The sequence below is a fragment of the Xyrauchen texanus genome, chromosome 32 (assembly GCF_025860055.1).
Source record: "Xyrauchen texanus isolate HMW12.3.18 chromosome 32, RBS_HiC_50CHRs, whole genome shotgun sequence".
In the NCBI taxonomy this organism is placed as follows: Eukaryota; Metazoa; Chordata; class Actinopteri; order Cypriniformes; family Catostomidae; genus Xyrauchen; species Xyrauchen texanus.
The window spans coordinates 12,141,782-12,155,525 of record NC_068307.1 but is presented as its reverse complement, the minus strand read 5'-3'; the positions used below and the strand labels follow the sequence as shown (position 1 = coordinate 12,155,525).

General features: G+C 35.6%; 1 protein-coding gene across 1 annotated transcript in view; it reads left to right on the top strand.

The window, feature by feature from the left end:
• The window catches only part of LOC127626054 (A disintegrin and metalloproteinase with thrombospondin motifs 9-like), a 68,682-nt gene extending 56,001 nt beyond the window's left edge, over positions 1-12,681 (top strand). The window contains exons 31-39 of the mRNA XM_052101585.1: positions 753-923; positions 1,258-1,452; positions 1,842-1,971; positions 4,931-5,025; positions 6,343-6,437; positions 6,553-6,686; positions 7,152-7,243; positions 9,552-9,656; positions 11,845-12,681. Of these exons, the coding sequence (XP_051957545.1) occupies positions 753-923; positions 1,258-1,452; positions 1,842-1,971; positions 4,931-5,025; positions 6,343-6,437; positions 6,553-6,686; positions 7,152-7,243; positions 9,552-9,656; positions 11,845-11,934 (1,107 nt within the window). The 3' untranslated portion in view covers positions 11,935-12,681. The remainder of the gene's footprint in view (positions 1-752; positions 924-1,257; positions 1,453-1,841; positions 1,972-4,930; positions 5,026-6,342; positions 6,438-6,552; positions 6,687-7,151; positions 7,244-9,551; positions 9,657-11,844) is intronic.
• The last annotated feature ends 1,063 nt before the right edge of the window (positions 12,682-13,744 follow it).

Sequence of the window (13,744 nt, the reverse complement as noted above, 5' to 3'; positions counted from 1 at the left end):
GCCGAGCTTAAAGGGTTAATAAAAATCATTATTTTGTGGTCATGGCAAAACTTTAGGAACCACAATCTATAATAAAAACCATGGTTATTATATGGATACAGTATTGTATTAAAACCCTAGTTTCTGCCAAAAAACATGGTTACTTAACTTACTTTTCATAGTTACTACAATATAACTATATTAAAACCATGGTTTCTGCAAAAACAAACAAAAAAAACAAATATGGTTAGCCCACAACAGTCATGATTATTGCATTATTACTATAGTAAAACTATGGTTACTACAGTCTATAATATGACTATAGTAAAACCATTGTTAATCTATGGTATTTGTATAGTAAAATAATAATAACAATAATTAATTTTCCTGTATTATCAATATTTCACAACGAATGTCATGGTTAAAATATCGTTACTCTAGTAAAACCATGGTAAATTTATTGCGAGGGAACACAAAAAAGGGGCTCCATAACCATAAGATCCGTCTGAATATTAATAGTTTTGATGCTGTTTAAATCTATTTAAAGAAGCCAAAGTGCATTATACAGTTATTGCACAGTTTTCACATTGACAGAGACATGCAATAAGACATGATGTCACTAGCTCTATCTTGACATGAGTTGTTAAAGTTGTGAAATCCACTTCTTATCACACTTTAATGACTTCACATTCTTGGATAATCATATAATTATGTGTTCTGATAGAATTAGAATTTATAATCACAGTCATTTTTTGGTATATCACTTATTTTAGTGCAGTAAAACATGTGGTTCTGGCCACAAGGCTCGAGCAGTGGTGTGCATGGATCAAGTGGAAGATGAGGTTCATGAGATGTACTGCATGAACCAAAGTAAACCTGCTGATATGGAACCTTGTAACCTTCAACCCTGTGAGTTCATCTGGGTTACAGGAGAGTGGTCTGAGGTAAGAGAGACAGGAAAAGAAAATATGAGATAGCACACAAAGCCTATTGTAGGTAACAGTGGTATCCTCATAAGTGAGATGGTTTCTCAATGAATGGCAGTTTAACAGCTGTGTATTAATGGAAAAAATCCAATCAGATTTAAAAAAAATTATGTTTTAGCTAATTTAGAGAACTGTTATGTTGCATTAAATTAATAAATGCAATTTGTACATTGTGCACAATAAAGTATGATTTATAAAATACATATTCTATACAATATTGAGGATTTTTCCTGTAGAATCTCAGACATTATGGATTTGGTTTTGTTTCCATCAAGGTTTTTTTCCATTTTAGTGCTCAGTCACCTGTGGACAAGGTTATCAGAGGAGGCTGGTGTCCTGCAGTGAGGTGCATGCTGGGATTGATAATTATGAGTATGGTCTTAACTCTTCGTTAAACTGCCCTGGCACCCGTCCTGAGCCCATCTTGCCCTGTTTACAGATGCCTTGTCCTACTCTACATACCTGGAGAGTGGGTATATGGGGACCTGTAAGTTTATTTATTTAAAATAAATTTTAAATTTGTTCATTAAAACTGTTACATATTTTAAAGAAATATCTTTTTTATAATCTTTTTTATTAATCTATTTTCTAAAAGAAGCATCCTGTACTATGTAATGACATTTCAAGAATATATTTTAATACATTTAAATCAAGTGTTAGCCATTTGTGATGTCTTACATTCAGCATGAATGTATGTTCAAGGATTATTATGTGCTCAATTAAACTGAAGCTCAATTGACTGCATTTGTGGCATAATGAATGTTATATTAATGTTCTATTATAAAATAGAAGTGTATATAATAAATCATTATTTATGTCCTTACCAAGCCCACATTGTCTGCTGATTGTATATGTGCCTCTGCTTGTGTGTACAAGTGTTCTGCAAGCTGTGGAAGGGGCTGGACAGAGAGAAGAGTGCTGTGTGTATCAGCAGAGGGTGCCATTACTGACAAATGTCCCTCCTCCTCTAGACCTGAGGAAAGGAAAGCCTGCACCAATCCCTCATGTGAGTACAATTGAAGTAGTAACACAGTGATAACAATGATAATTGTATTACTTGAACCCATGTTTGGGAAGTTAATTAGGAATTTCAAATCTCAGACATTTTTATAACCGATCGTCATGGAAATTAACGATCAACTAATATATTACTCGTTAAAGTTAATACTGCAAAACGCATGTGGAGGACTTCAAATAATATGTGTAAGATATGCAAGTATGGCATTATCCTCTTAAAATTGTATTAGTTCAGTGTATTTACATTTAGGCTGTTTAGTAAAAAAAATTCAAAAAGTTCATTAAAACTTCAGATTGTGGATCGTGGGATATTTTGGACCTTGAAATTTGAAAATTTGAAATTAAGTAAAATCATAACACACTGCACAAACAAAGTATATAACATACTGATTCTCTGGTTATGGTGAGGTAAATGCACCTTTGTGCTTTCCCGGCGATCACTGATGTAATTTATAATTTATAGAAAAATGCTCCAACACTGATTGTGGTTCTTCTTCTGTGATGCAGACCTGACATGACATGCAATGCGCAAGTGCCCTCTAGCTGCGGATGACTGTATAGACAGCCTTATCAACATCTGCTGGCATGATTACTGAATGCATTTGTCCTAAAATTAATTAAGTGATGATCGACAAGTTTAATCGATCAAATTATTAATGAAAATGTATCAATTATCTATCAATCATTAACATCCCTACTCTGAAGAGAGTAATCGATTTGCGTGTGTGAATTGAACAGGATGTTTCCCTGAGAATTGGCCAAAAGCTCCTCAAACAAGGGTTCAATGTCACAGGCTTTCAGTAACTTTTTGTTGTGTGAAGAAAGTGCTCGCATGGTTTCTTGTTTCTAATGTGATTTCTGAGTGTAGTGGTAATCATCTTCCTCTTTCCCACACGAAAGGTCCCCGTTTTGTAACTGGGCTGAAACAAATCATACGCTTTTTTTTGCCTCAAATGCAAAAGGTCCTCATTTTGAAATGGGCCGGATACAGAGGAAGCTCTATTGAAATCAGGACATTCCTTAAGAAGTGGCCAAGGGCTCCTCAAGCAGGGGTTCGACCTGAGAGTATTTCTTGATGTGTGGAAAAAGTTGCTGAGGAGTGCTGTTTAGGGTCATTGTGGTTTCTGTAGTGTAGTGTTTATCATGTTTGCCTCCAGGCTCTGGGGGGTAACATGTTACTTAGGTATTAGGTAATCAGGATAAAAAAATAGTTGGGGGGGGGGTAACATGTTACTTAGGTATTAGGTAATCAGGATAAAAAAATAGTTAAATGTAATCCATTACAGTTACATAAAACCCCATCGTAATCAGATAACAATGACATTTTCAAAAAATTGGGATTACTGTAAAGATTACAAGTGTTAATTTTTGACAAAAGAAATTGTGAATTTTCCTGATATAAAGTGATACAGAAAGATGTTTGTTAATAGTGAGAGATGGTTTAGATACTCTTCCGGTTGTCTCTCATGACTCAGTGCCGCTTACTGTTGCATGCGTAAATAAAACCTGTCTCACATCAGCACTCTGCTCTCAAGGCAAAAATCTGCTTTATCGCGAAGGACACCGAAGAACATGCATTATTTTCTTGGAAATTTCGACATTCGCTTTATAAAAGAGAAAAGCGAAACAACATTAAAGTTCAGTGGAATGGATGCCTTCCAGCTGTGAAGATGCTCTCATTATCTAAGGACCTGAAAATTTGAAGGTAATAAGAGCCACACAGTAATCACATTAGCTAGATTAGCTAAAATTTGCTAATATTGAAATGTGTTCAAATTAGTTAGCCTTAGTGCTCAAAGAAATCCGTGGCCCTCATCATTTGGCAGGAGCAGGAATTGCTGCTAATAATGACACGATTTACGCATCATTGCTGGTACGGCATAGCAATCCCCTGTTTTGCATGGTTGTAAATGCAAACTATATTAGCCAGGACATCCTGTATGTTTTTCTGTTCCATGTTGAAGCTGAAGAAATTACCCCATCCCAAGTGAACGGTACTTAAACCTTCATCATTTAAGAATTATTTTTTTTAATACAACAACAATATAAAAATCAACTGAAAAAATACCTCTGGAATACCTGCTATAACTTTCTCTCCTTTTTCACCTCTCATGATTTTGCACCTCTGAATATTATTATCAAATCCAAATTGTACACAAAAATACCAAATTAATTGAAAATGTTTTTAAGTTATTAGGAAAGAAAGTTCAATGGAGAATTTATCTGATTTTGAAAGATTATTGTTGAGAAAAGTTCAAATGTCTTGCTGAAGAAGACATTCTTGCAAATGTAACATGTTTAACGTGTAGTAATTTGTAAACTTAAGTCTGATGTTAATGAATAGAGCATTATAGCGACCATGAGGAGGTTACCCCATGTGACTCTACCCTCCCTAGCAACCGGCCAATTTGGTTGCTTAGGAGACCTGACTTGAGGCACTCAGCACACCCTGGATTCAAACTCGCGACTGCAGGGGTGGTAGTCAGCGTCAATACTCAGTGAGCTACACAGGCCCACCAAAATGTATGTTTTCTAATTAAATGCAGCCCCCTTAAATTCTTTGGCCTGTTCATGAATAATGTTTTTGATTTATATGATTTATTTGAAAGAATTAAAAAAACTATTTCATGTCTTCCTTGCATTTTTCATCTGGCATTTTTCAAAAGGGTTTTAGAAAGTAATTAGTACAGTAATCTAATTACACTGTAGAAGATGTAATTAGTAGCTGGTAATTAATTACTCTTTTTGAGTAACTTACCCAACACTGGCCACAGATTTTACGTAACTTTATAGATATGTTAAGAAAGATATGCAACATATTTAACTACAATTTGAACTAATATACTTAAAAGACTAAAAGCCTTTTTTGAGGTCTTTAACGGTATTCATGTCTTTATGTTGTTTTTAATATTTCATTTTGTAAATCTCCTTTTTTCACTCACTTTTAGGCCATTTCCCAAGTAACTGCAGAGATATACAGCTCCAGAATAGCTTTTTATCTGATGGGGAACAGAATTTGAACATACATGGAAAAGTGTTAAAAGTAAGACACGTATTATTACTTTTCTAGATTATATTTCCATTTCTCTTGACATTACATTTACCTAAACTATGAACACTGTGTACAGGATTAATGTGTGCTTCAGTCACCTGAAAGCACCAGAAAATGTAACAAAATGTGCATGGCAATCACACAACATATTCAGTAGTTTGTAATGTCTTTAAATCATTTTCTTCCACTTTCTGCCTTTTCCCATCAGTTCTTAAAGGAATAGTTCACCCCAAAATTATATTTCTCCCATCATTTACTTAACCTTTTGCCATCCCAGATGTGTATAACTTTTTGAAGAATAGCTCAGCTCTGTTGGTCCGTACAATGCAAGTGAATCTCTAAAATGCACATAGAGGCAACATAAAAGTATCCAGTCAGGTTTGGTGGAAAACACACCAAAATGTAACTCCTTTTTCACTATAAATCTTGACATTTGCTGTCTCCTTGGTGATCATGATTTCAAGCTCTAATACACTGCTGTCAAGTGCTAGGAAGTGTAATCGAGCTTGAAATCATGATTGTGTGTAGAGACTGCAATGGCGCGATGCACAGTAAAAAAATTGTTTTACATTTTAGTCTATTCTCACCCAAAGTGGATTAGTTCGCTTCAGAAGATGTGGATTGAACCAAAGGAGCATATGGATTACTTTTATGCTGCCTCTATGTGACTTTTTGGAACTTCAAACGTTTGGTCGCCATTCACTTGCGTGGACCTACAGAGCTGAGATATTCTTCGAAATGTCTTAGTTTGGGTTCTGCAGATGAAAGAAACTAATACACATCTGGGATGGCCTGAGGGTAAATGATGAGATAATTAAAAATTTTTGGTGAACATCCCTTTATAGGTGGAGTAAGTGATTCCTGAGAAAGACTGTTGATATTTGAACTCAACAGCCAAACAAACACACCCCTCCCTTCAGTGCTCCTTTAGAAGGAGGCTAGCTGACCAAAAGATAAATAACCGCATCCGCCCCCTGTTGCTGGTTGACTGGAATAGTGTTGTGTGTGATCAGTCTGATCCACTTTGTTTATTTTTCCATTTAAAAGCCAGGGCTGTGTACAAGCACCTGATTTTTGTTTTCAGTGCACATAGAAAAGACAGCTAGCGGACCATGAAGAGATATTTGCAGAATTTGACAAAAAGTGTATTGAATTAAAATGATTTACTCCACCTTTAAGTGCAATAGCTTTAAACATGAATCTTCCATAAGTTTGCGTTGTGGTACAGACCATAATACAAGTATGAATATCTGATGTTTGTCTGTGGAAAATATTTACATTCTGCATGCCTCCTCTGTATCTCTTCAGATCTACTGTTCAGAAATGAACACAGACAGCCCTAAGGAGTATATCACATTGATTACAGGGGAAAGAGAGAACTTCTCTGAGGTCTTTGAATACAGGTAACAGTGCCTGTAGATTTGAAAGATGTTATGCAGACATATATGCATGCCTTGGTCACATCAACTCCTAGAATATTCCTTCAAGTCTTTTTGTGTTGCTGTTGTTGTTGTCCAGACTGATGGATCCCACACAGTGTCCATCCAACCTAAGCAGAAGAGAAGATTGCCAATGTAAAAGAGACTACACAGCAGCTGGTCTCTCCATTTTCACAAAAGTCAGAGTGGACCTTAGCAAAATGACCATTTTAAGTGAGCCCACTAAACATTTCTTTGATATTATTCTCAAATAAGATTGGCTCCAAAAGATTTTTAAAAATAAATGTAATTCCGATTTTTATGCTTACGAGGAAACAGCATCCTCTGTATTATAAAAATAGAAACTAATTTTATCACTTTAATCTCTACCTGACAAATGCAGATGGAATTTCTGTAATTTAAAGTAAACTGTTACACATGCACAACATTGCTCTATATCGATACCATCCTAAATTACAGGGACAACCTGGGGTTAAATATATTGCTCAAGTGGCTAACAGTGATATCTCAAACCTCCAAATTTTAATTCGGCAGCCCAGATATTTAATTATTAGGTTACACCACTCTTACCTCATTAAGTGAAAAAGTTCTACTGTATTTTCTACACAAAACTCATGACTCTCACATCTGAAATCAAAATAATTTGATTGAAATGACTTTTGGTTTACATTTGCTTAGCCACAGACTGGAAATATTCCTTCACCCATGAAGGTCAGAAGGTTCCATTTGCCACCGCAGGTGACTGCTACAGTGCTTCCCATTGTCCACAAGTAGGTAGCACATCACGTCAAAACCACGAATGCTGAACATTATCTTTTCCATATAGCTTTCTCTTTCTTTATCCCTGCTTTCTCACATTGGCTAATTGGTAGGTTTTTCAGATTTCTACTTGAATTACTACACACCTCTATCTATCCTAAGAGTTGTACATAACACAATTAGTCACCATGGTTAATCCTCATCTTATTTATACCTGATACCATAGGCGAGATGCCATAGTGATCAAATGCTCACTGAGTCCAATAGATGGATATCTAGAACAACATAACATTTTTCTATGAAAAAGCCATTAAAATGCCACTAGACGAAGGTTAAAGTGCTCCCGCCTGTTATGTCACTACAGTTAGACATGTCAACTAGCAGCGTCTTTATGGTGTCTCATGCACAGTCTTGGATCTCACCTTATACGACTGCTGCTTCCTCGGCACAGACAGGTTTCTTGATGCAACATGCAATATACAGGAAAAAAGTTTTTGTTGCATCTAGCTGTGCCAGACTATTTATTATTTTGCATTTCCCTATCTTCTTCTCAGTGGGAACTTCACAGAGGAATAGTCAGAGGGCGTAAAATTGCCAACGCTCGGATTTAAATGAACATTCAATTCACATTTTACTCATTGATACTGTCTGAGCCAGCTGTCAGGTGGATCGCTCCATGGGAAAAGTAGTAGATTTGGATAGATATTTATGTACTCTGTAAACTCTATGTTGACTCTTATGTTCAATGTAACATTCAGTCAACAAAGCAAATATTTTTAAATGTATAGCTTCTTTTTATGTGAAAAAAAGAGAGTGATATATTTTCTAAAATGTGCTCATTTGTCATTGATTAGTTTTCTAATTCAGTTTTAAAAAACTATTCCGGGATCAATCCAAGTTAAGCTCAATCGCAGCATTATTGGCAAAATGTTGATTGCCACAAAAAAGAATTTCATCTAAAAAAAAAAACAAATCAATGTGAGGCACTTACATTTTTTTGGAGGCTTTAACCCTTTAAGCTAGGATCTCGGATCTGCCAAGAAAATAATAATGATCAAAATATTAATAAATACAGTCCAACTGTATGACCAACAAAAAATAGGTATCGTTTTAAAGCTTAGAAGCTGTACATAACAATGTGCATGCAGCGCATAATGTGCTATCTGGCTAAAAATACATTAGCTTTCCTGGATCAGATGACTTCATGATGTAGTATGTTGTCCAGCATCATGGAATGCCAAACCAGTTGTATTAGGATTCAGATCGCTGCAACCACAGGTGAATCGTTCACTCTAAATTACAAATGGCCACCAGGAGATGCCGCCAACTACATGACACAGATTCAATGATGGCTCAAATGACACAGAATGGAACTTAATAAGATCTCGTTACTTATGTCTGTATGCTTTGTAGAGAGAACATCCCTTTAGTCATTGTTGTATTTGTACTGTATGTGTAATTCATTCTTATGTACACTTATTATGTTTTATTTGTTTGGATAGGCTTTATGACACAATTATACACATTTACAGGTTACATGATTGGGAAAAACAAAACAAAAACAAAAGCAGTTTTTGGAGCCGCCTTATTTACATTCTGAGATATAATGTATATTGTTAAATCAGAAAAAATGTGAAAAATTTGTGTGTGCAATTTTTCATCAGTTTCTTAGGCTGAAAATCTCGTAATTTATCATAATGTATATCATAAAAAATGTGAAAGTTTTTCTTTAAAATGATACCAAACTGTTTTTTTTTTTTTATAGTTATAAGTCTTTAATTTTGGGCATGCCTCTGAAACAGAAAATCTTCAAAAACAACCTCAGACAGACATTTGAAGCTTATAAATCTTATTTGAGCTGTGAAGTTGTTTAAATCGTCATTTTTACAGTCATTTTTTTTTTTTTTTTTACATTACCTTTTCATGGCATCGAAGTTGTAAAATTGGATATAAATTTACGCAAAAAAATGCAAGTGATTTTATCATGCTAAAGTCATGTTAACACGCATACTGTTTGTGTCTTTACTTTTGAAGCAGCCAGTGTTTTAACGTTTACGGATTGGCCCCATTCACTTCCATTGTAAGAGCCTTACTGTAACCCACATTTTTGCTTTTTTTTAAGAAAATGAGGGGAAAGTCCAAATTTATTTTTGTGGTAATCAGTATTATGCCACAAAAGCTGTCGAATGAGCTTCATTTGTATCGAACCAGGAATATTCCTTTAATGTACAGGCGTATTGCTCTCTACCGCCACCTGTTGATATGCAAGAATAAATATTGGGACTGCATGAACAACATGCTCTTGAGCTTTCTTTTCAGGGCCGGTTCAGGATCAACCTCTCAGGAACAGGATTTAAGGTGGCAGAGAACACAAGGTGGATTTTTCAAGGGAACTACGCTGTAGCTGACATACACAGGTCTCAGGTAATTCCACGCAGTGTACAAACTTGACTTACAGAAAACTAACTCACATAATATTATCAGAGAAGTCATACATTTGCATGCTTTATACACTTTCTCATTTAATAAAAATGGCAACAAATGTTTTTCTCCATTAGTCATGAGGATGTATTCATTTTGATTCCACAAAATGATGTGGATGAGACCAGCATTATTATGAATAAGAATGATTTTAATATCAGGACTGGACCTTGACATTGTTCCTTTTTGGCTTGGAGTTTATGTTTTGGCAGTTGCAGAATAAGTGCAGTATTCTAATTTATCTTGTTTTGGTACAAGTGCCCTGTTACAGGAACACATTTAAGCAGCTGCCGTTGTGCAGAGTCAGTTCTCCTTGCTTTTTCAAATGGAAATCAGCAGAGGGACTCTTCACATTTTTGGCCAAGACTAAAAAGAATCCACCTAATAATGATCCAATTTCAAAAGACATGTGAACATTATAAACAAAGAACTAGCTGTTGTAAGTCAAGAGCTATGGAGGACACTTCTGGTAAGATAATTATATACAGTACAACCCCAATTCCGAAAAATTTGGGACAGTATGAAAAATGCTGATAAAAACAAAAAGGCCCTTTGCTTTATTGAAAGCACTACAACTACACATTATATGATGTTTTCCTTGTGAATTTCCTTGTTTTTTGAAAATCTACAGTAATTTCAAATCAGATGATTGCAACAAGGGCAATTTAAGACAAATAACAATTTGACGAGTTGAATAACAAGGCAATGTGAAACAGGAGATGTTAAACAGGTGAGGCAATCTTATCATAGTATATAAGGAGCCTCCAAAAAAAGCCTAGTCCTTCAAGAGCAAGGATCATTCGAAACTTGTCAATTTGCCAACAGATGCTTCAGCAAATAATCCAGCACTTTGGGAACAATGTTACCCAAAGACAAATTGGAAGGATTTTGGAAGGATCTTGGTACTTAAAGGGCAAGGTCGAAAACCACTTATGAATGGGTGTGAACTCTGATCCCTCAGACGTCACTGTCTTAAAAAACAGCATTTATCTGTAATGGATATAATGAATATGGGCTTGGGATAACTTTAGTAAACCTGTTTTAGTCAACAATATTCACTGCTGCATATTTACTATGCAAAGCAGAAGCCCTACATCAACACTGTCCAGAAGCGCTGCTGACTTCTCTGGGCTCGGTCTCATCTTAGATGGAAAATAGAACAGTGGAACTGTGTTTTTTGGTCTGAAGAGTCCACATTTCCAGAATGTTTTGAAAAACAGCTGTCGTGTTGTCCCGGCCAAAGAGGAAAAGGACCATCCAAGCTGGTATTAGTGTCAGGTCCAAAAGCCAGTGTCTGTATGGGCCATGGGTGTGTAAGTACCTATGTCAAGGTAACTCGCACATCTGTGAGAACATCATAAATGAGACAGATATGTACCATTTTGGAGCAACATATACTGCCATCAAGCACCATCTTTTCCAGGGACTTCCCTGCAGGACAACTTCAAACCACATGCTGCCGGATTTCTAGTGTTTGGCTGTGTAAGTAGAGAGTGTGGGTGCTAGATTGGCCGGCCCGCAGTCCTGGCCTGTCTCCAATTGAGAATGTGTGGTGCATTATGAAGCACACCATATGGCAATGAAGACCCCGTACAATTGTGCAGCTGAAGACCTGCATAATGGATGAATGGGGGAAAATTCCACTTTTTAAACTTAATGCTTATTATGTGTTATTATAAGAAATGGTGATGTTTCACAGTGGTAAACACTCGACTGTCCCAACCTTTTTGGATTATGTTACAATCATCTGATTTGAAATTATTGTGTAGTTGTATTGCTTTAAATATAGCAGAGGGTGAATATAATTTACAAATCACTTTTTGTTTTTATTAGCATTTTTCTAATGTTTTTCGTTCTGTCCCACCCAACTTTTTCAGAATTGGGGTTGTAGATGAAATGAGCTTAGAAGAGAGAATTCAGCTCGATTTCAACCTTGTCAAAGTGTGATGTCAGAGACAAGCCCTGAGGTTTCATCAATATATTAAGATTTCTTTCATTATATATGCACATTCCTATATCAGATAGGCTTCAAATTGGTTTTCATGTACAAAAACAGCTGCATTTTCACACACACACACACACACAAAAATAGTCCATCAAACTTTACATGTAAATCTTCTTTTCTCCACAGGATGGCAGTAGGGTGATGGGAACATGTGGTGGTTATTGTGGAAAATGCACTCCCTCCTCAAGCACTGGACTTCTTGTTGAAGTTTCATGATGCATGGATACTTGTCAGGTTGTCTGCTGATAGTTTATCAGTCGAATCTTCATCATTTTCTAAATAATCCTTCAGTGAAACTGCAACAGAATGGCAGCATGTCCTCCTACAAATATTTTGTTTTCAATCATGTCTGTGGTGCTAAAGGAAATTAAGAACATCCTCTTTTTATAAATAATATAATGTTTCTGTATTCAGAATGTATGATTATTTATGATCTATACTCTACATCTGTTTTTAAATGGTCATTTATAACTTGTTATCTTTCTGCTTCCTGCTCTTATTTGATTTTGTGAAATGCTCCATCATAAGTGTTGGTGGTTGATTTTGATTGTGTGTTACAGCATTATATAGAACTGATGTGTAATAAGATAGGATGTAATCTTTATATACAGTATAATATATATACACACACACACACTCACGACCACTTTATTAGGAACATCTGTACACGCAATTATCTTATCAGCAAATCGTGTGGCAGCAGAGCAATGCAAAAAATCATGGAGATACGGGTCAGGAGCTTCAGTTAATCATAATGGGGAAAAAATGTGATCTCAGTGATTTCGACTGTGGCATGATTGGTGATGAAAGAGGTCAACAGAGTATAGCAAGACTGGTTTGAGCCTTACAGAAAGGCTACGTTAACTCAGATAACCACTCTGTACAATTGTAGTGAGTAGAATAGCATCTCAGAATGCACAACACATTGAACCTTGAAGCAGACGGGCTACAACAGCAGAAGACCACGTTGGGCACTTTATTATATATATATATATATATATATATATATATATATATATATATATATATATATATATATATATATATATAGACACATACACTGCATATATGAATTCTTAAACACTACAGAGTTTACTTATGAGCCATAAGGAGTGTTAAGCTGCTCCTAGAGCCACTTTGGCCTCGATATTAATAGATATGTTTAGATTTGGGAAATATGAATGCTAACAGCAAAATATTCATTTAAGGGCAAACTAGATGAGTTAGAATTTTGTTTATAACACAAAAAAAAAAAAATTATAGTAGAGGATATGTATTAATTGCACTATAGTGCCTTGTATTTATTGATTGATTAATCTTTTTCTATTTTATCACTTAATTATAGAATGTTCCAGAGAAACCAAAATGAGCAGAGTGAGCCTTGTTACAAGCATTGTTAGAGTCACAAACACAGTTTAAGAACACATAGTCTGTGTGTTTAGTATTGTCGGTATTTATTGGGGAATGGAACGTGTTGTGTCCAGGGAAATGGAATTCTGACTATTCGGTGGTGCTAGAATGTATTAAGACACTCAGGAAATTTAGTTTTATTATAGTTTTGAATGGGGTGGTTGGCCATCTGTTAGTCTCAACTAAGGCATGTATGAGTTTAGGTTCACTAATTGAATTATTGCAGACATTTGTGGTATTTCTGATTATTCACAAAAGGCATATTTGCACTGAAAATTTCAGTCACTCACAAATATACTCTTGTAGAAAAGGAATTAACTGTATTAAATATAATAATAATGCATTGCACTATAATATGTTCTACATGTCTCACAAATCTTTGTATTTTTAAGACTAAGACATGGTGTCTTGTAATTGTAGTATTTTTCTTGAAAGAAGGGCAGCTTGTCTGTTAACTCACTGGTCCAAAGAAGGCAAAGTAGAGACAAGGTGTGACCTCAGTGTGTTTCAAATGTACAGAATATGTGGTCACTTTCAGATCAGTGGTTCTGACACAGTGGTAGGATGGAGCAGGACACTTCTTAGTAGTAGAGAGGTCAGATGAATGAGAATGACA